Source organism: Crocodylus siamensis, chromosome 3, assembly GCF_052110815.1.
Source record: "Crocodylus siamensis isolate JL-2025a chromosome 3, ASM5211081v1, whole genome shotgun sequence".
NCBI lineage: Eukaryota > Metazoa > Chordata > Crocodylia > Crocodylidae > Crocodylus > Crocodylus siamensis.
In genome coordinates this window covers 22,475,488-22,503,328 of record NC_143397.1, presented here as the reverse complement: position 1 = coordinate 22,503,328, position 27,841 = coordinate 22,475,488, and the positions used below count along the sequence as shown (strand labels likewise).

At 45.7% G+C, this 27,841-nt stretch overlaps 1 protein-coding gene across 1 annotated transcript in view; it reads left to right on the top strand.

Annotated features, from left to right (window-relative positions):
- Window positions 1-27,841, top strand: part of ADAMTS12 (ADAM metallopeptidase with thrombospondin type 1 motif 12) — a 362,955-nt gene that overhangs the window by 189,398 nt on the left and 145,716 nt on the right. The window contains exons 4-7 of the mRNA XM_090037912.1: window positions 4,334-4,530; window positions 14,790-14,873; window positions 16,537-16,661; window positions 26,717-26,866. Coding sequence (XP_089894038.1) covers window positions 4,334-4,530; window positions 14,790-14,873; window positions 16,537-16,661; window positions 26,717-26,866 — 556 coding nt within the window. The remainder of the gene's footprint in view (window positions 1-4,333; window positions 4,531-14,789; window positions 14,874-16,536; window positions 16,662-26,716; window positions 26,867-27,841) is intronic.

Sequence of the window (27,841 nt, the reverse complement as noted above, 5' to 3'; positions counted from 1 at the left end):
CGCGTGGCTTTCCTCTGGACTCTCTCAAGCTTCTCCACATCCTTTTTGAATTGTGGAGCCCAAAACTGGACGCAGTACTCCAGCTGTGGCCTCACCAAGGCTGAGTACAAGGGGAGAATGACGTCCCGGGATTTGCTCGAGAAGCATCTATGGATCCAAGCCAGCGTTTTGGTCGCTTTACTAGCCGCAGCATCGCATTGCAGGCTCATGTTCATCTTGTGGTCAATGATGACCCCCAAGTCTCTTTCTTCTAGTGCTATTCAACGTAGCACTGCCGAGCCTATAAGGAAGCTGCAGGTTTTTCCTCCCAAGGTGGAGAACCTTGCATTTTTCGGTGTTAAACACCATGAGGTTCTCGTCTGCCCATTTGCTGAGCTTGTCCAGGTCAGCCTGGATCACCCGCCTATCTTCTGGCGTGGATGCTTTGCCCCAAAGTTTGGTGTCATCGGCGAACTTGGCCAGTCCACTCCTGACTCCAATGTCCACATCATTAATGAAGATGTTGAACAGTATGGGTCCCAGGACAGAGCCTTGAGGGACCCCACTCGTCACAGGGCACCACGATGAGTGACTGCCATCAATTACAACCCTCTGGGTCCGACCACGGAGGCAGTTTCCCAGCCAGCGGATCATGGTGGAGCCAAGGCCACAACTGGGCAGTTTGGCCAAGAGGTGATCATGGGATACCAGATCAAAAGCTTTTTTGAAGTCAAGATATATGACATCAATCTCTTCTCCCTTGTCCAGGGGATAGGTCACCTGGTCATAGAAGGAAATGAGATTGGTCAAACAAGACCTACCCGCAACAAACCCGTGCTGGCTATCCCTTAGAATGTTAGCCTGGGCCAGTCCCTCAAGGATGGCCTCCTTAATAAACTTTTCTAGGATCTTCCCCAGGATAAAAGTCAAGCTAATAGGCCTGTAGTTAGCCAGATCCACTTTCCTCCCTTTCTTGAAGATCGGCACCACATTGGCCTTCTTCCAGTCTTCGGGCACTACACCAGAGCACCAGGAGTTTTCAAAGACCCGTGCCAGGGGCTGGGCTATGACGCGCGCCAGCTCCTTGAGTACCCTGGGGTGCAGATTGTCAGGGCCGGCTGACTTGAAGGTATCCAGCTTCTCAAGGTGTTCCTTCACGAGGTCAGCATTGATGGAGGGTAGGGGATCTCCATCACCCGGATCTCCCTGTCCCATAGCAGGCATGGACGTCCCATGGGACTGATGAAAGACTGACGCAAAGTACCTATTTAATAGGTTGGCTTTTTCCTGGGCATCAGTTGTCAGTTGCCCCATCTGGTTTAGCAGGGGTCCAACATTGCCCTTGCTTTTCCTCCGGCTCCCCACATATCTGAAATATGTGGACTTTTTGTTGTCCTTGATGCTTGAAGCTAGTTGGAGTTCAGTTGCAGCCTTGGCTTTCCTGGTTTGCTCCCTGCAGGACCAGACCAGCGCAGAATAATCCTCCTTGGAGGTGAATCCCGTCCTCCATCCTTTGTAGGCTTTCCTTTTTAGCCGCAGGAGGTCCGCTAGGTCCCTGGAGAGCCAGGAGGGCTGCTGTGCCTTCTTGCTGCCTTTCCTCCGTGTTGGAATAGATTTAGCTTGTGCATTGAGGATCGCTTCCTTGAGAAGCAACCACTCTTCTTGAACTCCCATCTCCCTGGGGTCACGGTCCCTGAGGGCCTGACCGACAAGCCTCTTGAGCTTGTCAAAGTCGGCTTTTCTGAAGTCAAGGACTTCTGTGTTGCTGACTGACTTGCCAGCTTTACGGCGGATGGTGAAGGTGATCAGCTCATGGTCACTGTCACCCAGCTTTCCATCGATCGCTAGGTCACCAATTAGGTTGTCCCCCGTAGCCAGTACCAGGTCAAGCAGCGCTTTGCCTCTCATTGGCCCATAGACTTCTTGAGTCAGGTAGAGGTCATCCACGCACGAGAGAAAGCTTTGCAACTGCTCGGATTTTGCTGACTGATCTTCCCAGGAGATGTCCGGGTAATTGAAGTCCCCCATTACAACCAAGGTCCTGGAGCAAGCGGCCTCAGTCAGTTCCCAGGCGAACTCCTGGTCAAGCTCAGGACTTTGAGTGGGAGGTCTGTAGTAGACTCCCACTGTTGTGTCCCCTGTGCCGTATTCCCCACGAATTTTTACCCAGAGGGTCTCTAGCTGTCCATGCTGGTCCCCAACATCAGCTTTCAGGGACATGTAGCTTTCCTTCACATAGAGAGCTACACTCCCGCCCCTTTTGTCAACACGATCCCTCCTGTACAGGGTATAGCCCTCTATACCCGTGGTCCAGTCATGGGTGGAGTCCCACCAGGTCTCTGTTATCCCAATGACATCATAATTCTTTGCACTGAGCAGGAGGACGAGCTCATCCTGCTTGTTACCCAGGCTCCTGGCATTAGTGTACAGGCAGGCAAGTGTCCCCTTGGGGGCTCTTGCCTTGCCCACAGATTGTGCCAGGTCTGGGGCAGGGATGGGCTCCCTTAAGTGCCTTGGTCTGCTGGCTTTGCAAGGGCCGCTCAGCAGGCCAGCAGTGGCAGTAGTCCCCCCATCCCTCAGCGGGCTTAGTTTAAAGCCCGGTGGAGCAGGTCAGCCAGCCTGGCTGAGAAGAGCCTCCTCCCCAGGGGAGAGAGGTGGAGGCCATCTCTTCCCAGCAGCTCGCTCCTCTCTCGCCAAAGAGCAGGCTGTGGTCATGGAAGCCAAAGCCTTCCCAATGACACCAGGTCCGCAATCTTTGGTTCACTGCGTGGATCCTCCTCTCCCTCCTCAGCCCATAGCCCGAGACTGGGAGGATCGAGGAAAATACCACCTGAGCTCCCAGACCCCTAAGCCCCGCTCCCAAATCCATGTAGCGCCTCATGACCTGGCTGGGGGTGCTCCGAGCCGTGTCATTAGTGCCCACGTGAATAAGGAGCATGGGGTAGTGGTCTGTGGGCTGGAGGAGCTCTGGGATCCTCTCCGCAATAACCTTTTTAAAGGAGCAGGCTTATTTAATTAGATGTTGTGAACGGCTTTCTTTTTCTCTTTTCTACCCACCTTGTGTCTCTCAACTGTGCTGCTTCCTTTTTTATCCCCCCACTTCCCTACCTTTTGTATTCTAATCACTGCTTTCTATTTAGAAACTCTGGTTCCTGCAGTCTGATGAAGTAACCTGCTTTTTACAAAAGCCTATGTATCTCTGATTTAATGTAGCTTTAAGGTGCACATCTATCCTGCCTTCTGCCTGACCCTGAAGAGACCTCCTGGAGAAGAGAGTCTGAGGAGTGCCGTCTCCCCCATATTGTTCCCACACAGGATGTGGACAGAATGGGGCTGCTTAAATGCAAGGGCTGTCTACTGCAACAGGACGTGCTAATCCAAGTTCTATTAACCCATTTTCTGCTGTGAACTGGGTTGATTGGGCATATGGCTAGGGAACGTTTCCCTCCTCTTACTCTGTCTAGTGCTTGGAGAACAGGGTAATGCACTTTGGATAGTAATCTTTTTGGGACAAGACTGATAGTTTTATGTATTTAGTTTGTGGCATGGTTTGCACAGTGTGTCCATCTGCCAGCAGTGTGCCTTCTGTCACTGCCACAAGGGCACCTTACACTGCCTCCTCAAAGCTGGGTGTATTGACTTTACCCAAATCTCTCTGCTAATGCGGCTTTGCCTTTCAAAGCCCTCAGGCCTCAGCTCTTTTTCTGAAGCAAGTTGTAGGAGCTGGGAGTTCTTTTATAGCATGCTTTGTGCTGTGGTGTGTGAGAAGAGCCAGAACAGTGGTGCTGGTGGGCACTTCCAAACAAATGGTTGCTTATGATTGCAGGGGGCTGGACTCCATGGTTCTGTAGGCTCTTTCCCGTCCTAAGTTAGTCATTTGTTCTCTCCAGCACTGGTATGTGAGTGCCACTTGCTGGTGAAGTAGTTTCCCCACTCTGCGTTCCAGTTGTGACTGTTCCCACCCTGACAAAAGCACATGCCTTGAGCACTCAAGGTAACTCTCCAGCCTGTTAAGAACGGGGATTGTATGTGGGTATTAATGGGAAGAACATATCAGTTATTTTGTGGTAAGAGTTGTTTGCATTAGATAGCAGCTTAAATATAACCCACAGAGGCTAAATGCCACAAATGGTCTAAAGGTGCAGTCAGATCCAAATTGTGTGGTTAGTCTTGGTCCTTATGACATTACCCAATATTCAGATATAACTAATTTTTTGGTAAAGTTTGGTTCGAGATTGTAGAATTTTGGCCTAAGGATTATAGCAATACACTTTAAAATCTAAAACCATCCTGAAGCACAATGAAGCCATCACTAATTTAATGTGAAGCCAATGCCTTATGCTTGGTGTTTCAGATACATTCAGCTTTTTCAAACACCAAGAGCATCGGAGGGAGAGGTGGGAAGGAAACCATGTGGCAGCCAAAACACTCTCTCGGCGCTCTGTCAGCAAGGAGCGATGGGTGGAGACACTTGTAGTTGCAGACAGTAAGATGATTGAATACCATGGAAGTGACAATGTGGAATCCTACATCCTCACTATAATGAATATGGTACGTAGTGTATTTAGCTTTTTTGCATTTGGGTGACTGTAAACATAACCAGCCTGGATTAAATTGTTAGCTACCTTAACAACAGTAATAATAGTTGTTTGTTTAAAGAAGTGTAATCATTTTCATCTATGCTCATCTAAACTCTTCTTTTTTATTATTCTATGCTGGATGGGGTCTACATGGTAACTTTCATTCCACTAAAATTACCTGTTCTAAATTTCATCTTGAGCATAATGATTGTTGAATTTCCTAAGCAGCATCAGCACCACACGACAGTTATTAGAGGCCAAAACCAGAGAAGCTTTTAACTGTTAAAGTATTGGACTCTTTTCCCTCTCTGTGTATGAGACAGAGATTTCCCCAGGATTTCCCTGATTATATTAGACATGTTTCATAGTTTCTAGGGTCGGAAGGGACCTGAGTAGATCATCTAGTCCGACCCCCTGCCATGGCAAGAAAGATTACTGGGGTCAAACAACCCCAGCAAGATGTTCATCTAACCTCCTCTTAAAGACCCCCAGGGTAGGAGCCAGCACAACTTCTCTTGGAAGTTGGTTCCAAATCCTAGCTGCCCTGACACTGAAGTAGCGCCTCCTGATGTCTAGTCTGAATCTATCCTCTGCCAGCTTGTGACCGTTATTCCTGGTCAATCCTGGCAGTGCATTGGTCTAAAAAATTTTATTTTTTTATATTGTTATATACCATATAAAGGTTCTGATTCTGATCTCATTTACACTGGAAACTCTGAGAGAATCATAGAAAATTAGGGGTAGAAGGTGTACACCAGGGGTGGGCAATTATTTTGCGTGGAGGGCTGCTTACCAAGTTTTGGCAAGCTGTCGAGGGCTGCATGAGTAGCCCCACCCCTTGATAGGTGCCCCACCTCCTGGTCACCATCTTGTGACTGGAAGTCCTGCCTCTTATCCCCTGACCTTTGCCACCCAAAGTCCCTCCCTTTGCCCCCAGAAGTACTCCTTTTACTATAGGGTTTTGCCATTTTGGAACAACATTATATTCTAAAAAGCAAACATCTACAGCATTCATTAATTTTATTATTGACAAATATTTTTGTCCTGATTTGCATGTGATTGTGTAGTGTACAGAGAGGTGATTGCACAATAGCTTAAAATGAAGTCTTACTCTTGTGTATCATGGGGGGTGCATACGGGTTTGTGGGGGGCTGTGGGTATATGGAGTATGGGTGGGTATTGGGTTTGTGGGGGTATGTTTGTGGGGGAGGGTGGCTGGGGTGAATGATGAGGTGTGGGGGTGTGCATGTATGGCAGTGCAAGGGGGTGTGTGGGTGCATGTGTATGGTGGAGTGTGCATGTTGGACTTGCCGTACGAACACACACACACACATACTCTGCCCCTGATGGCATACAGATACTCTGCTGCTGCCTGCACACAGACACACTGCCCCTGCCTACACACACACACACACACACACACACACGTATTGATGTGGCCCTGTGCTCCCCTGTCCAGTGATGCAGCTGGGAGCCATGTGGTGCTGGAGCAGGACAGGGGCAGGAAGAGAGTGAAATGGCAGTGCTGGACTGCTCAGTCCTGCTGAGGGCTCCCCCTAGGTCTTACTGCCCCTGGCTTCTGTCAGTTTTGACAGGCAGCCAGGAGCAAATAAATATTAATTTACTAATTTTTTTAGGGGCCTCATAGGCTGGATAGAATGGCCTGGTGGGCTGGATTTTGCCCATCCCTAGTGTACGCTGTGATGGGTAGCTTTTGTTTAGAGCAGAACAAGCCATGTGTGGTCAGGCACCCCAAACTGATTACTTTTACTTTTTCTGCTGGCTTCAGCTGTGCTGCAAGAGATGCACCCAGTGCTTGCAAGAGATGCAAAAGAATCAGAGTTAAATAAATAAACTGCCAATTAGCTTTTTGCTGGTTTCATGCCTCTGGCTTCCTAGGTTTTTCCCAGGCTTAACTTGCCCTCTAGCCTGTTACTTTACAGAGGCTTTGAAAGCCTGCAGAGCTTGTGCCAACAAACAGACTAACAAAAGAGAAGTCTTGCTCACAGCCCCTCCCTGCGGCTGCCAGACCTCGGCTAACCCCTGGGTCCAAACAGCCTTGCTCCCAGCTGGTGCAACCCCCGGAGGCCACTTTAAGTGTCTTTTATTTCCGCCCCTACTGATTCACCTGGCTGGCTCTCCATCATTCCGGGGTTAGCTCCCTTGTGGGGAGGCTCCCTGTTAAACACCTCCCATTTTGGGGTCCCAATCCAGGATCTTGAGAAAAAGCTGGCATTGCAATGTGTTCTTTCTGATCAGATATTGAACATAACCAGCCCCAGGACCAAACCCTGAGGTACTCCACTTGATACCGGCTGCCAGATAGACATTGAGCCATTGATCACTACCCATTGAGCCTGACAGTCCAGCCAGCTCTCTATGCATTCATCCAGTCCATATTTCCTCAGCTTGCTTGCAAGAATGCTGTAAGAGACCATAGCAAAAGCCTTGCTAAAATCAAGGTATATCACATCCATTTTTTTCCCCACATCCACAGAGCCAGTCATCTTGTAATAGAAGGCAGTCAGGGTGGTCAGGCATGACTTGCCCTTGGTGAATCCATGCTGTCTGTTCCTGATCACTTTCTCCTCCAAGTGCTTAGAAATGGACTCCTTGAGGACCTGCTCCATGATTTATCCATGGACTGAGGTGAGGCTGATTGGTCTTTAGTTCCCTGGATCTTCCTTCGTCATTTCCTTAAAGATGGGTACTATATTTGCCCTTTTCCAATCATCTAGGACCTCTCCTGATCACCCAGGTTTTCAAAGATAATGGCCAGCAGCTCTGCAATCACATCAGTCAGTTCCCTCAGCACCCTCAGATGCATCATATCTGTACACATGGACTTGTACATGACCAGCTTTTCTAAATAGTGTTAGACCCTGACTCCATTGCGGCACCCAATGACTGGGGAGATGATGAGCCAATCGCTCTTGGATCCTGTTACTCATTAGCCAGAGCAAGCATGGAACAAACGCCAGAACACATTGCTTGCAACAGCTTTATTCAGAATGGAGACAGCTTTGGGCAAGCTCCCTCACAGACACACAGTCCGTGAAAGCAGGGGAGCAGCCCTGAACATTAGTTTTTTCACATTTTATACACCTTGGTTCATACTTATTAACATTTACTCCGCCTATGTCCCTCCTTCAGTTCCACCCATTTCTCCTCCCATCTCAAACTCTGCCTCTCTTCACTGTTCGCTTTATTAGCATGGTATTGCCTATGCATTTTATTCATTTATATGCCTTTCTGCTAAGAGCACATGCATAAGACTTTGACCCTGGCTTCTTTCAGTCAATTGTGGTTTGTTCCTGGTTCTTTCTGGTTTCTTGCTAACTTCAGCACCATCTCCAAGGTCCTGCTTCTGTTTTATCTCCTGACGATAGCTGGTGGGCTACATCTTGTTCTTTTTACACAAGGAATCATGCATCCTGCACACTATCCCATTGTTAGACAATGCTTGCTTAAGCATTTGCAAAGTTATTTTTAATATATCATTTTGCCTTGTGACCAGCAGCTCTTGCTAAGACACAGATTAAAGCCTTGTTCCAGCTGCAGATCCAATGCTCCCCAAAATCCACATGTTATTGTTACCCTAACAAATAGTCCGTAACCTGTTCTTACACTACTGAGGGCTGCTCACTTCTCCTCAAACTGCTGCCAGGTGCAGTAGTCTGGGAGCTGACCTTGCCTGTGAAGACTGAGTTGAAAAGGTCATTCAGCATGTCAGCCTTTTCCTTATCATCTGTCACTAGGTTGCCTCCCCTCCATTAAGTAAGGGACCCACACTTTCCTTGACCTTCCTCTTGTTGCTGACATTCTTGTTACCCTTCACGTACCTTGCTAGTGGCATCTCCAATTACACTTTGACCTTCCTGATTTCATCCCTGCATGCCCAAGCAATATTCTTATATCCTCCCTAGTCATCTCATCTGCCCAAGCTTCCACTTCTTGTAAACTTCCTTTTTGTATTTAAGCTCACCAAAGAATTCTCTAAGCCTAACTGGTTGCCTGCCATATTTGCTATTCTTCCTGAACATTGGGATGGTTCATTCCTGCACTCTCAGTAGAGTTTCTTTAAAATACAACCAGCTCTCTTGGACTTCTCTCCCCCTCAGACTGGCCTCCCAAGATACCCTATTCATCAGTTCCTTGAGTGAGTCAAAGTCTGCTTTTCTGAAGTCCAGGATTCATACTTTGCTGCTGTCCTTTCTCCCTTTTGTCAGGATCCTGAACTCGATCTTCTCATGGTGACTGCTGCCCTAGTTGCCATCCACTTCTATATCTCCATCAATTCTTCCCTGTTTGTGAGCAGCAGTCAAGAAAAGCACGGTACCTACAACGGTGTCTCCAACACTTGTACCAGAAAGTTGTCTCCAACGCTCTCTAAAAACTTTCTGGATTGCTTGCACACTGCTGTATTTCCCTCCCAGCAGATGTCAGGGTAATTGAAATCCCACATGAAAGCCAGGACTTGTGATCTGGAAAATTCTGCTAGTTGTCTGAAGAAAACCTCATCTGCATTGTGGTTTGGAGATAATTTTGGAGTTACTCTGACATTAGAAACAGACCATAATGTAGAGATTCAGCAGTTTTATTGGATTTTATTAAGACTCAGTCAAAAAACATAGCATATAGTTTTTTTTCTCAGAGGAAATACAGTACTTGTATAATTGGAGTTTGGGATCTAGGAGAGCTGGCCCAGGGAAATTGAAACTATGGGCATTTTTACATGTGCACTGGGAGGTGTGGGGGGGCACTTTCATTAGCAAGCCACACTAATAAAAAGCACCTGAGTGTCATGTGCACCAGGGCCCCTGCACTGAAAAATGGTGGTGGGGCATTTTGAACTAAAACTTATTGAATGAGCTTTAGTTCAAAGCGTCCCACTGCTATTTTTCAGCACGGGGATGCTGATACACATGACAGTGGAGCCTGTTGGAGCGCGGAAATTTCCATGCTGTAGCAGACTTGATTAATCTTCTATATTAATCAATTAATCAAGTCTGCTCCAACATGCTGGATTTCCCTGTATAGGCACCCCCTAAGTGCTTAATAGGGAACAATAAAACAATGCCTGAATGAGCAGTAGGAAGCCTATGGCAGTGATAGCTGCTTCACAGGACTGTAGGCTGGAGCTCTGCAGGGGAGACAAGGCACTGCTATAAGTAAGCTGCTGTGTAGACCAGTTGGTAAGCCTAATGTATGGTCAGCCCCATGGAGTCACCTGACTGGAAAGGGGCAAGGCCTGGGAGAGAGAGAAGCCAGGGCCAGATCCAGGGCAGGCAATCTGGCCTGGGAGGCTGAAGAGGGAAGAACTCTGCATGAGATGACTTTTGCTGAGACATGGACTGTGAGCATGCTATGCCTGGAGACAGTAAGTGAGAGCTAGCAGCAGACTGAGGCCCATGGCTGGATAGGAGTTTTGGTATATATAGCCAGGAGTCTAAGGTTAGTTATAGCCAGAGTGCTTATGTATTTCGTTTTAGTTTTAACCAATGGTTTGGGTTTTTCGACTGTCAGGGGAAGGCAGAGATCCCAATAGTGCCTGAGGGCACTGGGCTGTCTTCAGCCCTGCCAGAAGACTGAAAATTGGAGAAAGTGGCTGAGGCTTAGCAAAGGTGAGAGCCAGACCAGGCCATGGGGAAGGGCAGAATCAGGGCCAAGGGCCCACAGCCTTGACAGATGAAAATTAGGGCCAGGGCCCAGCAGTTCAGGAAGGGCAAAGGCTGGGCCAGGGGACCCAGCCTGAGAAGGGTGGAGTCAGGGCCAGGAGCCCAGTACCAGAGAAGGGTGAGATTGGGGCTAGGGACCCAGCACAAAGGACACAGCAGGTAGAGATACTAATGACTGACAGGGCTGAGGCTGAGATAGCGGGACCCAAATCTGTGCATCAAGACTAGAGGCTTGCAGCCAGAGGAAAGGTGCAGAGGCTGAGGCCCCAACAAGGAAGTGATCATATGGTAACTCTGGGAGGCATAGGCATGGTATAAGGGGTGGTTGGAGCCACGTAATAGCCCTTAAGACTACAGGTACCCCAGGGGGTGGGGGGAGGACAGGGGGAACACAGGCAAATCAGGACCCAGTTAGCCCAAGAAGGGCAGAACTGAAACCAGTGGGGTCCAGGAGGGACCTGCTGCCAGCTAGAAGAACTGGGGCTCATCCTAGGACCCTTAGGCAGCCTCCCTTTCAGTCAAACAAATGCATCAAGGCATTGCAGACACATGAGAAGGGGAGGGCACCCTAGAGCTGGAGCAGGGTAAGGGCTGCGTGGTCACCAGGGGGTGTCACAGCCACCTCTGGAACATGAACCTTGCTACTTTTTTTTCCTTCAAATTCTTGCTCATATCAACCACTGATATTTTTTTTGGACCAATTGTGCTTTCTCCCACATGTAACAAAAATATAAATTAAAATGTAAAATAAGTATAAATTCAAATATATCCTCAGATAGTGCACTTCAAAATGCATTTATTCCCATGAAAAGTAGGAATATCTTGAGAAACTGTCTGTGGATCATTCTGCATTTGCCTTGAGTAGTCATTTGAGAACATCTTTTCCGTCTTTTTCTTCATCTCATTATCCACGTTCCTGGCTGCTAAGCCAGATCCACCATGCTGCATTAATCTTCATCTCCTACAAGAGATTCGGTTTCTACTGAACCAAAGCTTTCTCTTAAAGAAAAAAAAGTGTATGCTACTTGTGGTTGTACAAAAAATATTCTAAACTCATGGTGCTATCTTACTTCTATGGAGCAGCAGCCAGCACTAGCCAGACTTCTCCTGATGCTACAATGTAACACAATTTTAAAAACTATGAGTAAAATAGAGAGTGAAGCACAAGTTCCAATATCTTAGACATGTTGAGAACCAATGTGGTCCAGTGGACCGAGATCTGGATGGGGAATTGGAAGCCTGGAGCTATGTTCATAAGGTTGCCAATGCATGTGACCTTGGACAGTCACTTTGGCCCAGAGCCTATTTTCTGATTATGCATTTAAGTCTCCCATATGCATTCACATAATTGCCATTGTTGTCACTTATGCACAGTGGTATTCTGCACACCCCATGCTAATTTACTGAGCATGAACAGCAGGCCACACTTGAGCTGTAGAGCAGCATAGGGAAAACAGAATTGCCCAGGCATACATAAGTCGAAGCTGCAAATATTAAACCAATAAGCAAATGAACAGGCATTCACTTTTGATTCAGGAAATGCAGCCACATGACTGCAGTGACTCAAGCTAAAAGCCAGGGGGCACTATAGCATGGCTTTAGTATGTAGCCAACATGGGGTATGTATTTGCTTCCTCTTCCTGCTGCCCCCAAGGTCACTGGGATTTGCAGTCCACAATCACAGTAGCAAGACTCTGCAGGATTGCTTATCACTTCCTCTTCCTGCTTCCAAGTACCTTTTGGATTTGTAATTCACAGTCACAGCCAGCAGTAAGTTTAGCAAGTCAGGGCAGCTCCGTACTTGGGGGAAGAGAAGTTTAGCCTCCCTCCCTGGCCCTAGACTCCAGCTGGGGTTTGCCTGGGTGGTGTGGGGGTGGGCAGTAAGCCAGCCAGTGAGGCCAGTAAGCCACCCCTCACTGCTCTGGCTAGAGACTAGAGGGGCGGGGCCAGCCCTGTTCTCTGGAGCAGATAGCCCAGCCCAGCCCAAGCCAGGGCTGCAAAATGCTGGGATGCTGGGGGACTCGGATTTAACTTGAACCAGGAAGGGGTCTGGGGCAGAAGTTGCATAAAATGCTTTGACCTAAATCAGTTAAGTCTGATGCTACATTCAACCAGGTTTATCTTAAATCAGTTTCAACCAATTTTAAAATTGGTTTATGTGCACTGAACTTCTATTCTGTTAGGTGTTTTAACCAGTGTCTGATCACTTAAACCAGTTTATGTGTAACTTCTGTCCCTAGTGTTGGAGAGCACTCACTTGGCAGCCAGGAGGGGAAGACATATGGGGTAAGGAGGAAAAACAAGCCAGAGGGTGTGTGGCTCAGTGAGGTGACTGCTGCCCTGGAAGGGAAGGGGGCTCTGGGCTTTAGCCCACACCCGCTCCTGATAAGACAGAAATATCCCACTACCATTTATTCTTTCATATAGTAAAAGTAAGGTGCAGTGGACCAGCTTCAATGAGAAGGTAGAAGAGTGCTCTGGACAATGCCTTCGGCCCCCTTCTGCAGCGCTACACAGTCATGGAGATGTAATAGTTGCATCATAGCGGCTTATTGTTGTCCTTTAATATTGACACAGTTGTTACATCTGTCCATCACCTGAAGCAACTTGCTGGGTAAGGTTCTATTCTATAAAAGTTCATAGTATCTCGTCCTTAGTTTCATTATTGTAGGTCAGTTTTTCCATGTAATTTACATAGAAATTATAGCCACATAAAGATATAAGCAACCTTCACTTTCAATGCCTTATTTTCCTTTCTAGCAACAATTAGAGGAAAATAACACATGACCATGAGAGGAAATAACATGTGACAGCACTTGAGAAATGGAAACTGGGGATTTTTTCCATACAATATTTATCACCAACTTGGAGTCAAAAGATATAACTCCTAATATGCATGTTCAGAAAAGCAGGTACTAAATGGAAATTGATGTAACCCAGAATCAGGGCTGAAATATGAGAAAAAATACATCTGCCTTTATTCCCTATTAGCAAGCTCTTTTAATCTCAAACCTCATTTTTTGTTTTCAGTTCATAATGAAACTGTTTCCTAATGTCAGATTTTGCCTGCAAGGGTTTGTGGTCTGTTCTCATTACATTCTGTGGAAATAATTGTTAGAGAAGGGATTTTGGGAGGAAGATGGAAATGAAGTAGGCCTCAAAATTCACATCAATCCAGATTTCAGGATTTTTATGATTCAAGGTCTGTTTTCTCTATTAGACTGACAGAGAATTCAAAATTTGTCAGCGTGTTTTGATTCTGCATTTGCTCTGTACTGGGACGATGCATTTGGTAGGTGTTTCAGGGGAATAATAATGTATATATGTACTGAATGGTACCAAATACGAAATGTGACCTCAGAGAGGTCTAACTCTAATAGCCTCAGAGAGTTTCTGCCTTTCTGAAAAAACTAGAAGTATATTATATTTTGGTATTACATTGCCTAAATAAAACTTTCAGACTGACAGTCCCTTGCTAGGAAGAGACTTTTATAGGTAAGTAATTCTTTTTCTATTGAAGACTTTTGAAGAATTTTGAGTCAGCATTGTATGCAGGATAATGCATACAATTATCTCCATACAATTATATAGTGCATACAATTATACAGTGAGGAATAATGATGTCCCTTATCCTCACTGTTACTCCATCTTTTCTTTTTAGCAGTAACGTTCTTGTGACTTTTTTCCCTTTCATCATCTACCACCCAAAAAATTGTATTTGTTCAGTTTTAGCTATGCATGATTTTCCTCCTCATGATGAAGCTCTCTCTTCTCAATCTCATAGGTCCACAGTTGTATGTGCAATTTAAAAAAAAAATTTTTTTTGTTCCTTTCTGTCATAATTCTGTTTCTACCTGGCTATTCACAGACTGTGATACAGGGCATAGCTCATTATTTGGGTCAAGAAGTCACACAGAGTTCAGTTCTTCATCCTTCCTTTGCCATTTTTTGTCTAGTTCCATCTGTGTGTGCACGTGTTTTAATCGTTGTCATTAGTTTTAACCTCTACTTCCATACTAGGGATACTCCACTGTCCATATCTTTCCATTTGTCTAGCATTGATTTCTTCCCTTCCCTTTCATGCAGCAGAATCCTGTAGATGCTCCAGTTAAGGTCTGATTCGCTATCACATCACAATTTAAGTAGATGTCTGTATAAAGTGGATATAAAAATTCCACCACACTTTGGTAATGTTTTACACCAATTTTGCACTGTGGTAAATGATGACATGTTGCAGGGCAACTACTCATATTATCATATTTTAAAATAAAAATTATGTTAAAATATTTTAATACAAGATCTAAGGTTTGCTGCTTAATACCTTAATGTTTCTGTGAGCTGCTGGATTTTGATTCTTTGGCTGGGCTGCCCTCTGTGCTAGTTCACCATAGTTATTAGCATTCACAATGCAAAGTAAACCTTCTCTGAATAATGTGCAGGAGAAGAAAACGAGGAGGGAATGGTGCTTGCAATAAACCACATATTTTCTCTCTAAAGCTTTGTCTTGCTATAGAGGAATCAGTTAATTTCATACCTCCTGGCTCTGGCACAGGTCACGGGGTTATTCCATGATCCAAGCATCGGCAATGCAATCCACATCGTGCTGGTCCGGCTTATTCTTCTTGAGGAGGAAGAGGTAAGATTTTGTTTCTCCCAGCTTTACAATTAAGAAACTTGCACTGAGGGAAGATCTTGGCATGCTTTTTGGAGGAGGTGAGAAATGATGGCTTGGAAAAACCATGGCTTGTATAAAAGTTATCATCCATTCGACTCCTGTATTAATCTGTTAATTTTGGTGTAGCTGTTTAAAGGCTAAATGCTGTGCTTTGTGGCATGTCACTTAGCTCACAGCTTCAGGTGCTGGTGTACAAACTCCTCAAAGCAAATTCAGATAATATGTCCAAATAATAGGCTGTTTTGGGGCGGTGGGGGGAGAGAATCTCTTCAGTATCTTCAGATTTCTGGGCCACCTGATAAGGAGCAGAAATTCAAGTGTACAGGAATCATCTGCAGTCTAGTCGCATAACCTTACCTGAGGCCATGGGTGGATCCAGGATTTACTCAAGGAGGGTGCGGCACACTGCCCCTCAGGCCATGGGGAGATGGAAGCGAGGTGTTGCTGGATCTCCTAGGCCAGGAGCTCCTGGGCCATCAGAAAACACTTGGGAGCTGGGTAGAAAGCAAGCATGTGAAGGCAAGACCCACCTCTTTGCTTGCCTGCTTCTGCTGTCTCTGGCTGACATGCATGTGGGGGATTCCCTAGAGCCACTCCTGTGCTGCTCCAGCCAGGGGATGTGGGGAATAGTTGCATAGTGAGCTGGACTTGGCCAGACCAGAGGCAATGGTGGCAGTGAATGGGTTCCTTCTTCCAGCACCTATTCCCTCTCCACCCCTCCCCACCAAGTATCCAGTGCTGGCCAGGAGCAAGCACTAGAAGAAAGATCCTGTGTGCTGATGTAGCTGTCCATGGACAAGCCCAGTTCCTGACATAGCCACTCCCCACAGACCTCAGTTGGAGTAGGGCAGGAGTGGCTCTGGGGCTTCCTCCATGTCTGCATCAGCCAGGAACAGCAACAGCAGGGACATGTTCTTCCTTCCAGTGCTATGTCCTGTCCAGTGGGGGACATGGGTAGGATGGTGAGAGGGAGCAAGTGCAGGAAGAGGAAACTGCCCACTGCTACTGCTGTCCCCTGCTGAACCTGGTACTCCACCTTGAAAGAGTTTATTTCGCTTCACTACTTCGTTTATTCATCTTATGTTGATTGTATGCAGTTATAAGATGAGGAAGAAACCTTTTCTATGACTGCTCTTCATTTTTTGTAGAAATTTCTAACACATGGTATGAAGGAAATGTATCCTTACATGTTAAAAATGTTACCTGATCATGAGCTTGTTCCTGACACATCAGGAGTGACAAACATAAGCATCAAATTGGCAGCAAATTAATCTACATCTTCTCTGTGTCAAGACGAATACTCACTTCCAAGGAGAAAATAAAATGTCATTTCTGAAAAAAAGCAATTGATAGTTTAGTTTTATGAAAGCCACTTGCAAAAAAACCGCTAATTTCTTCTTTTGATTTTTGTTATCCCCCCTTTCATTTCACTAGTTGCAAAAATGACAAAGTTTCAGCTTAATGTTCAGGCTGTTAGACAAATAGCTGTCATTACTTCTAATGATGGTTTTTGCTTCTGGCAAAAGCATAATCAGCTATATTTCAGTGACTTCAGTGAGCTTCATAATTAACATTGCTGCTGTGCTTTGGCAAATGCATAATATTTTCTTTCTTTTTCCTATAGCAAGGTTTGAAAATTGTTCATCATGCAGATAAGACATTAGCCAGCTTCTGTAAATGGCAGAAGAGCATCAACCCTAAAAGTGATGTCAACCCTATACACCATGATGTGGCCGTCCTTATAACTAGGTACATCCACAAGCCTGGAGACAAGCTGCCAAATATTATCTTACACCTTTTCTTTCAGACAATATCTTTATAGGCTACTGTCCTCCTTTTGTTCACACTGCAAGTTATCCTATAAAGTATAAGACCCAATAAAGATGTGTCATTTCTTAATGACAATGTTAGTATAAAAATTACTTTACACTAGTATATCACACTTTGTAGCAGATGAGCTATATGATGTGTTATAGATTAATGAATGTTGTCAAGGTTGGAAAGTGCTAAAATTGCCCTTCTGTGCATTTTTAAAGGATGGCTACATCTCAAAATACATATAATTCTTCATACATGTACATGCGGTTTTTGTTAGAGATGGACCATTGGCTAGGGAACTGATCTATGAAGCCTCAGTGTCCCCAGAGCTCAATAATTTGAGAGGCACAAAACCCTAGTTCTCCAGTTTAGGTCTTTCTCTCTCACTGAACGCTATGTTCATAGTAACTTTTTTTGAACCAACTGCATGGCTGGGATAGACAGGCAAGTTTTCAGGCACTGTAATACGTTGAGGTCCCAGGGGTGGCCATGATGCCTCTGCCTGCCTCAGGCTCAGCTGCAGCCCTTCCCTCGAATTTTGCCCACCACCTTGCTCTTAATGAAGGTTATAAAAGGGAGGCTGCCTGTGGGCTCTACACGAGCCCAAGCCTGTGTTGATCCTCGCTGGGCCTCTCCTGGGTCCCCTCAGTCTAGTGCCCCCCAGGCTAGCAGGCCCTCTCAGCCTGTCTGTACCCCTGCCGGGCACCGGTCACCTTAAGGGCTCCTTGCATGGCTTCTTACCTCCCCTACACCATGCCCTAAGCCTTACGGGTGTTCACTCTATGATGTTGTCTATTCATACACTTGCCCCCCTCGGGCCTTTGGACCCCCCGGTACCTTACACCATCTCCTCCTGGTCTCTCTAATCCTGTGTGGTGCCCCTTCTCTAGGCTCCTGAACCCCCGGTCCTGCATGCAGCCCTTCTCTGGGCACCAGGACCCTCTGTGGGCTCAAAATAAAACAAAGGCCACTTGCCAAGTAAAAACTCAGTCCTTCTCTGACCAGGGGGCTTGCCTCTGCTCCCAAGCCTGTGGAGTTGTTTCTAAGTTGCACTCTTTTCAGGAACCCTCCTGCCCAGAGCTCCTCACTTTGTGGCTGCCAAGGAGAGACCCCCAAGTGGCTCAGGCTCTGAACTTGTATAGCTCCAGCCTGAGCCCTGTTCCCATCAGGTGAGCCCCTCATCAGCTCCCTGCACCACCTGCAAGCAGCCTCACAAGCTGTTTGCTCCCTTAAAGGAGGAGGCACAGCCCTGTGCCCTGCTACAGCACCTCAGGGCCCTTCCTCAGGCATTAGTACCCAGCCATGCCGTTCAGTTAAAGATATCACCCACCGGAATCATTGCTTCTCATATATTTCCTGGGCCATCATGGCAACAAAATCACCTCGGCACTACCAAATGCTATGATTATGTTCTTTCCTTCCAGGAAAAATGCCAGCCCAGCCCAGTGTACAGATGAGCAGCCCTATAATTGCAGAACCCTGTGATTCCTCAGAATAGATGGATATTTTGTTGCTAGGACCATGTAATTCATTTTCAGCCTCTCAAGTTACATGGTTGTAGATATAAAAAAAAATCTCAATGGTGTCTTTTGAATTGCATTTCATAGTGGGAGGCATCACCCATTATGTTCATTTCAAGGCATAAACAGTGCACACCATCTAATTCCAGTTGCCTTTAAAGTTCAGTAAATATTCATCCCAATGAACTTGTGCCTGAAGGACTGAGTTGCTTTTTGTGTCTGTTGAATATCCCTGGGTGCTTATATGTATGAGGAAGGGGGTTAGTTCCCTGAAATTGAAAATGGTGGGATTTTAATTGGTGGGTTTTTAATTGTGAAAAAATGTTTTAATTTAAGGGCTTCCATCACTATTATGGAACAGTGATGACCCACCAGCAGCTCAGCTCACCACCCTGCCCTCTCTCCCTCCCCTTGGCCATGGGCAAGCTCTGCCGAAACCCCCCCCCCCACCAAAAGAACAGCAAGGGGCCAGATCTTTTTTTTTTCTCATGGAGCATACCCACTTCTCCCACAGCTTGGAAGAGAGCTGCCATCAACCCCTGAGATGTGGAGGGGCCCGTCCTTCCCCCCGCAGTGGCGGTGCTCCTTGGGGCCACCCAGGCAGGGTGGTAGCTACATAGGTACTGCCCCAGCGCGGAGGCAGCACCTGCTGGATCCAGTTCTTCCCTGAGCCTGTGTTAGGAGCAGCGCCTGGGGGTGCCACCACCATGGAGGGAAGGACTGGACCCCTCCCCACAGCTCAGGGGCTGCTGGTAGCTCATCCCCAGCCATGCAGACAGGCTACTTGAGAAAAGAAAAAGGATTGGGCCCCTCATCACTTTAATTTGTTTTTTCTCATTCAGCCCCTGAGTGCAGTGTGGGGGGAAGTCCTTCCCTCCATGGTGGCAGTGACCCTCAGGGCTGCCTGGGCAGAGTGCTGGTGTGTGGGTGCTGCCCCAGCTCACAGGCAACACCTGACCCAATCTAATGGTGCATGGGGTGCTGGAAGCCTGGGCCTGCTCGGGGAAGTTCAGGCTTGATGGGCTTCCAGCACCTCGTGCACTGTTCCTGTCACCTTCCTGCGGCCTGTGACTAGGTTTGTTGGCAGCTGAAGAAGGCAGCAGGGACAGTGCATGGGATGCTGGAAGCCTGTCAAGCCTGAGCTTCCCTGAGCATGCCTGAGCTTCCAGCGCCCTGTGCACCATCCCCATCACTTTCTCTGGCTACCAGCACAGCCAACTGCCCTCCTGCCACCTTCCCACACTGCTCCAAGGCAAGCCAGCCCAGCCTGTTCCTGGGGCAGCACAGGGAGGCAGCAGGAGCTGTGTGACACATACACATGACTGATTCTTTTTAATTTGCCCAGATCAAACTAAAATACATCAGAGGTGGTCTAAGTTGCCACATTCAAAGAAATTTTGTCATGAAAAAAATCATGCATGTGTACATGGTGATGCCATTACATTAGACAAATAGCAATTTCTCATCACTTTTTGTCACGTGTACATGGCCTCATCATCACATGTACAAGCGCCCCATGAGATTATGGTTACCTCTGATTTATTGTTGAAAAATCAACATTTTTTCAGAAACTATGAAGATATAAAAAAAAAATTCTCAGCCAGTTATTGATGAATAATCACTAGATGAGCTGAGTTGCTTGCTTTCTATTTGTTGGAGAAGTCCTATTACATTGTTTTGGTTAAATGAATGCACAAGCCCTAATAGCACACATTCTCACCTGTGACTCTAACATTGTTTGTGTAATTACTTACGTATATAGCTTTGAAACTTGTTTTTCTGTCCATTCCTCTCTCCCCTCATATAGCAAACATTTGCTATGTTATGCTTTCTTTTGTATTATGGCAGAACCTACCAATTTCAACCAAGGTCAGCCAAGGTTGTGTTAGATGCTGGACTAACAAATAGTACATAAGAATTTGGTACTTAAGAATTTAAAGAAAGAAGACAAACAGCGTGATAAAAAAGTATTCTTTTTCTCTTGTATGTAGATCAAGAACTGAGGTACAGAGGGATTAGATCACTTGCAAGAACATACTCTGGACTCTTTTAGGAAACATTTGGACACCTGTCTTGCTGGGGTCCTTTGACCTTAGCTGACTTCCTGCCCCTGGGCAGGGGGCTGGACTCGATGATCTTCCAAGGTCCCTTCCAGCCCTCATGTCTATGAAATCTATGATTTACCTTACACAGGAAATATGTGGCAGAGAGCACAGCTCCATTTCATTGCCTTATCCATATGACCACCCTTTCTCTTTTGAACAATGGATACATTCTGAGACCATCATGCATTTCTTATTGATATTTAGCAGACAGATCAGCTTTGAGCCTGCAAACTCAATAGGTCTGTTCACATGTCTAAAGGTAAATATTTGCATGTATATTTGCAGGGTCAGAACCTTATCCTGTCATACAAAATAAAGTATCCTTGGCCTTTTAAGATCAACACTTTTCCCTTTGTCCAGAGGATGAGTTGTTTTTCCCCCAGTAAAAGCAAATTCAAAGCCAAATGCATTTGATCCTGTTTGTTTGCTTGTTGCATAAACTGGACTCTCTGGTTTGTGACCTGTATAACAATAATGCTAGTAATGGTTAGTGTAAGTTGTTGAAAACATAATTTAATTAACAGTGATTTGTGACATTATTTGCAAGTTTTCATTTTGTGTGTTAATAACACATTGCATACTTTAATGTCCTTATAATTTAGTATCAAATCACCACATACAATCTTATTGTTGGTGAATTCATTAAAAGAAAAAAACATTCTTTTCAGATTAGGGGTACACCAATAGAGATTTTGGGGGCCAATACGGATAGCCAATTTTTAAGGAAGCATATCACCAATACCAATCCAATTTCCAATACAGCTGTGTGCAGCTGGTAAGTCCATTGTGGTGGAAGGGGAGGGGGAAGGGAAGAGGCATGGGGGGGGCGCAGATCAATGCTCCCATGGTGAGGGAGGGGGCAGGGACAGTCACTGCCCAGCTGGAACGGGGCACAAGATGGAACCACCTATTGTAAAGGAGGGGGGGCAGCCCCTGCCACTGTGTGCACCCTGGGAGGACATGCGGGATGGGGGGGTGCCCTCAGATCTGGGTGGGGTGGGGCGGGGCGGGGCGGGGCGGATGGGCTGCAGCTGTGGACTGGAGCTGGAGCTGTGCCGGGCTCTTCTTGTTGGGGGCTGGTCTCTGAGCCAGGGCTACAGAGAGGGCTGCAGCCACCCCAAATTTTGCTGTAGCCCTGCTTCCAGTGCTGATGCCTACCTGGCGCAGCCCTGGCTCTTCCCAGTGCACGGATGGAAGTGAGGCATTGAGCCAGGGCTGTGCTGGGTGGGTGGCGGTGGTACTGGGATTGGGGCTACAGCAAAATTTGGGGTGGCTACAGCCCCCTCCACAGTCCCTGCCCTGAGCCCAGCCCCCACTGAGAAGAGCCCGGCATAGCCCCAGCTCTGTCCCATAGCTGCAGCCCATCCGCCCTGCTCGGCCCCATGCAGATGCAAGGGGCACCCCCCTATGCCCTCCTGGGGTGCGCGGAGCAGCAGGAGCCACCATCCCTCCCCCCGACAAGCCAGGGCTCTGTCCTGCAACTTGCTCTGCCCTGGCTGGGCAGCACCTGCCCCAGTCCTTCTGTCACCATGGGGGGCATTGATCTGACCCCCCATGTCTCCTCCCTCTCTTCCACCACAACTTATTTACCAGCTGCATGTTGCTCTCCATGCTGCTGGGCTCTTCTCCTTGACTTCTGAGCACTATGCTGCAGCTGCACGCACACATGAGCATTTATTGGCCAAATTATCGGCCACATCAGGCTATTTCTGATATAGCCAGTTTTCTTTATATTGATACCAGTCTGATATTGGACCAAAGTATCAGTGCACCTTTATTTCAGATTGATGTGGAGTGAAAAAAGTTTGTTTTTCCTCACTGAAATGAAAATCCCAAACTATTTCATTTCAGGTTGACCAAATGAATTGGTTCTACTAGAAACAAACTGTTAATCTTAGAGCAGTTGGCAAAAAGTCATGGATGGCAAAAAAGGCAAGATTCTAGAGGACTGGAGGTGGGCTAGCATAGTACCTATCTTCAGAAAGGAAGATCCGCGGGATTATAGACCAGTCATTCTGACTTTACTACCTAGGAAGTTACTGGAATAAATTACAAAAACAGTTAATTAGTAAGCAGCTGGAGGAGGAAGGAATGATCACTAGGACCCAACATAGATTTCCTGAAACAAATCATGCCAAACTAACCTGATTTCCCTTTTTGACAGGGCCTTAAATTTGGATTAGGTGAATGCAATGGGAATAATATACTTGGACTTCAACAGGGTTTTGATAGATGACATTCTCATAAGTAAATTAGAGAAATGTGGGCTGAGGAGCAGAGATTCAAATAATTCAAAGCAAAATCACTGTTAAGTGGATAAATAACAGGTTGAATAAATGCAAACAGAAAATAATTCTAAATGTATTAATGTCAGAATGGCAGGATGTTTCAACTGGGGTTCCATAGGGATCTGTTCTGGGTCCAGTGGCATTTAACATCTTTATTATTGATATGGATGCAGGGATATAGAGCTTTCACATGAAGTTTGCAGATGATACAAAACTAGAAGGACTTGCAGTCTCCTGATACAAGTTGAATTCTAAGGGATTTTGACTACTGGGCACAAGACAAAAGTATGAAGTCCAGGAAAAACAAAGATGCAGGCAAATTGGAAAGGGTTCAGCAGAGAGCAACAAAAAATATTAGAGGTCTCAGAAACTTATGAGAAAAGGTGGGAAGAACTGGGGTTATTTAGTCTGGAGAACAGAACTTTAAGGAGGGATTTGAGAACAGTCTTAAAATACCCGAAGGGTAGTTATAGAGAAGATGGTGCTAAACAGTTCTCTGTGGCTGCAGGGGACAGGACAAGGAGTGTTGATCTTAAATTACAGCAAGGGAAATTTAGGTTGAATATTAGGAAGAACTCTCTCACTTTGGGGGTGGTTAAACATCAGAACAGGCGATCTAGAACAACTGGGAGATTTTAAGAATGAGTTAGACAAACACTGGGCTGGAATATTGTAGAAAGGGTTAATCCTGCCTTGAGCAGGGGGTTGGATTTGGTGACCTCTTGAGAGTCCCTTCCAGCCCTGTTTTTCAATGATTTGATGAAACATGAAGTGCTCCACATAGGGAAGAAAAACAAATGTCCAAATACAGAATGGAAGATGATTGGTTAGCAGTAGCATTGCTGAGAGAAACACAGGCTGCTTTGGCAGGATTTAATTTTAATTTTTTAATAATTTTGACAGCTAAAATCAATGTTTATTTTTAAGCATTTATTTTGATTTTTATCAATTTAAATGTCCAGGATTGCATGAAATTAAGGGTGTGGGGGGTGCGCGTGCACACACAGACACGCAGACACAAATATGCTCACTTCTTCCTCCAGCCCAGCACACAGCCTGTGCAGGGGAAGTTGCTGTGCTGCCAGACTCAGTTTGCTGTCCAGTCCCTGTAGAAAGAGTCACTGAACTCAGAGCCCGCTTTCCTTTGTCCCATGGTGCTTGCTGCCCCCCTGCCTCACTCCCCAGCAAGGAAACCTCTGGCTGCTGGAACCACATCTGCCCCTTGCAGCCAGGGGCTTATTCTGCCTGTACCAGCTCCTGCCTGAGTTTGCAAGGGAGGGCCTGGCTGGCTAGCACCCTGAGGGGGCAGGGACACACACACACGCGCGCGTGCACACACACATGCACACGCACCCCCCCCCCAGCCCACCTCCCTCCACCTGCAGCCACTGCTCAGTGAAAGCCTCCCGGGCACTGCAGCAGCAACCAATTCTTACATCCCCTTTCTATAAATGTTGATTATTAACAATGGAAATATTTTTTCATCCGTCTGTGAGTGTGAGGTAAAAATTGATACGTATTGACATTTACCAATAAAAATTGACTCCTGCCAAGGGGGATTTTGGTGCATGACAGAGTTAACTAAAGCCAGCAATGTGATGTCATTGCCAAAAAAAGCAAGAGCACTTTGGGCTGCATTAACAACAGGAACATAGTATGTAAAACATGGGAGGTCATTGTACCACTCTACTACTTCGGCCTCAGCTAGAGTATTGCATGCACCTGGACTAGCTGATCCTTGAGTCCCTTCCAACCCTACAATTCTAATTTCATTTTCACTTTTTTAAAATGGCTTTGAAATATCACTTCCAAATTACAATTTGGAATATTTAATTTAATAGGATCATAGGGAATGTTGAAAAAAAGCATTTTAAGATGTAGAAAAAGATTTTCTGAAACATCTTTTCTGCTTGAAACCATCAGCTGAACTCAAGCCAAATTAGTGAATAGCTTTGTTACCCTGGAACTGCATTTTCCAGGAATTAAATTATTTTTGTGAAAAAACTGGCAGCATTCTTACCACATAATAAAAACAATGTGAAACATTAGATTAAAAGCAAAAGACTCAATGAGCCTGTGTAGAACCCTGACTGAAACAACTATTTGGCAAAAAGGCAATTTTTAGCTCAACAAGACCATCAGGCAAAGGGAAACAATTTCTAATTGACACGGAATAAAAAAAAAGTGATCAGCAAGTCCAAAAAATAAAAATAAGAATGAGAACAAAGGCAGGCATCACAAAATGCTTCATAATATATCTGCTCAAATGAACAGGCTTTATAAATTAACCTCCCATTATTGAGCTGGGACCTCCTCTAGTGTTCCTTTTGAGAGGATGTTCCAGAGTTGAGGAGCTAAGATCAAGAGTGATTCCCCTTCCCCTCGGTTGGTCTAATACAAGAAATCACTTCTACCCAAAGAACCTTGTCTGCCTATGTCCTTATACAAACACAGCTACAATCAACTACCCTTCCCCTCCCCACCCAAAGCCAAATCCTATTGAACCTGGGGGTGACAAGGGACCTCCCACAGTCAGCTGTAGGGCCCTTGTCCATGTAATGCATTACCTAGATACACCACAGGAGATGGCAGCAAAAATCGCCATTTTGCTAGATACCATACTGAGGCACAGGTTGAGAGGCACATTTTAGTAACTTCTGAGTCACTATAATAGCTCTTCCAACCCAGAGTAAAAACAGATTTTTTTAAATATATGCTTTTACACTGGTTTAAAGAGATGAAAACAGAATAACTAAGCCTTTTGATTACAGGGTTTACTGGCTTCAGAACTCAGTTGTTTGGTGCTAGCACTGGAGCAGCAATCCTGCACTGCTGGCTGAGAAAACAAAGGAGAGACCGGAATAGGCTTTAGAAGCCTGCAAGGCCTTTTAGCCAGGCTTTGTAGATTATTGCTTCCTCTAAAATAGCACATCAGTTGCTAACCATCCGTAGGCCCCTTGCAACGACTTAATGAGATGAGATGATATACTCAGTTTACTTTAAAAAGTAGTATGAGACCAGGCAAGCAAAGACCTGGGGAAAAATTTAAGTAGAAACTTGAAACTGAACTGAAATGGAAGTAGTTTTAGGACTTGTGCTATTTATTCAGTTAATCCAGTAAAATACCTTGGTTAATGTTAAAAGATTCTCCCTGTGATCTTTACCAGGCATGAGCCTCTCAGACTTCAAATAATCAACATGAATGTCTCTACTATACAGAATGCTGTCATAGGCAGGAGTTTTAAAGGTTTTTCCACATGTGGGTGCAGTTTAAATGGAGCAGGGGATCTTAGCTGCTATAACAGTTAGTATTCAGATGAATAGGTGTGAAACCCCTCAATATCTATAACATTCAGTTGCCATGTTTTACTGCCTTTGAAAAACACTTTTACCACTTACTTTTATGATAAGATATTGCCCTAAGAAGAGAGAGGAACACTATTGTCTTCACTGTATAGTGCCGCCTTCCATAGAGAGGAAAGAAGTCACCCTGACAGTTATACTGTCCTCCTCTTCCTTTGATGTAATTCTACCCGAGCATTGAGCTTGGTGTACCTCTTTAAGAGGCACCTCCTAGATGTTTACAAGTCAGCCTCCTGATCCTAGTTAGGCAGATGACAAGTAGTGGCTATACTGCTCCCTTCCTGTTTCCTCCCCCCTACTTGTATAATCCCAGTGGGAAAACAAAACTGTCTACTGCACTCCGTGTAACTACTAAAGAAATGCCTTTTCTTCACCACATTCATTTGCTTCTCTTTTGTATCCCCATCTTTTCCATTTAGCCTGTGGTCTCAGGATGAAAGGCTTTTAGGACTTGCATCATCTCTCTTTGTTTCTATAAAGCTCAGCAGAAATGGGCCCTTGTCCCAATTAGAGTATTTAGGCACTATCACAATAAAAGTATGTCCTGGTGAATAACAGTCTTAAGTACAGTATGCCAGTATAAATGCTAGGTGTACCACCCTTTGCCTAAAATTCTCACTAACATTAATGTAGTATGAGTTTACCACCTGGCATAAGCAGGACAAAACACTTTTTATACTCTCTAAACTGAGTCTTTACTGGTTTTGCAGGAAGGACATTTGTGCTGGCATGAATCGTCCCTGTGAAACCTTGGGTTTGTCTCATCTGTCTGGTATGTGTCAACCTCACCGGAGCTGTAATATTAATGAAGATTCTGGATTGCCCTTGGCATTCACTATTGCACATGAACTTGGACACAGGTATAGTGGAATGTAAACAGCATTTCCCTCCTAAATATGTTTGGCATTCTGTATATTCTGGGATAGACATTTCTGGAGAAAAAGGGTGGTTGAAAAGTCTTGACTTAAGATATCTGTAAAGGCTCATTAGTGACATTTCCTTTGAAACATATCTCTCTTTATAGTATTGCCTCACCTTAGAGCCTCACACTACAGGGCTGACTTGAGGATCAGGCCCTCAGTGAGTTTAATCTCTATTGCTTAACTTGCTTCAAGTGCTTTGGGCAAATTGCAGCCTCTATCTATAGCTGTCATTTATATGCAAAAGCAATAAAACATGTAAGCATAATGTTTATGGCTTGGAAGGAATCTGGGTGTAATATGGCTTCTGGGTAAAATTCAAGAAGCTCTTGGTTTGAATATCTGGAGCTCTGGTGGATAGGTAATTCTCCCAATCTGGGTTGAGTTCCCATTCCCAGGTAGATCAGGCTGGGACATCCCTGGCACAAGATCGGGCCAGGGCTGGGGAGTCAGGCCTGCATGATGGTGGTCCTGGGGAGGGGAACTCAGCCTAGCTGGGCTGACTCCCCATCCCCTGCGCTAGATCGGGCCGGGGCAGGGCTGAGGGATCTTGGGCTGATCTAGCGCCAGGGATGGAAACACAACCCAGCTGGGATGACTCCCTGTCCCTGGCCAGATCTTGCACTGGGGATGGGAAGATAGCCCAGCTGGACTGACTTCCCATCCCCAGCGCTATGGTCAAAACGTTTGACTTTCACAACATTTCAACTAGCCTCGTTTTGTTTCAAGGCTATTTCAAAGCCCTGTGTTTTATTTAAATTGTGCTGTTTCAACCTCAAAATGAGTCGAAACAATGTTGAAATGAAACAGCCAGCGAAATTTTGCACAGCCCTATAATATATAGTTTACTCTGGATTTTACATAAGTGAGGAAATACAACTGCCCTCTAAGGTAGGGGTGTCAAACATGCAGCCT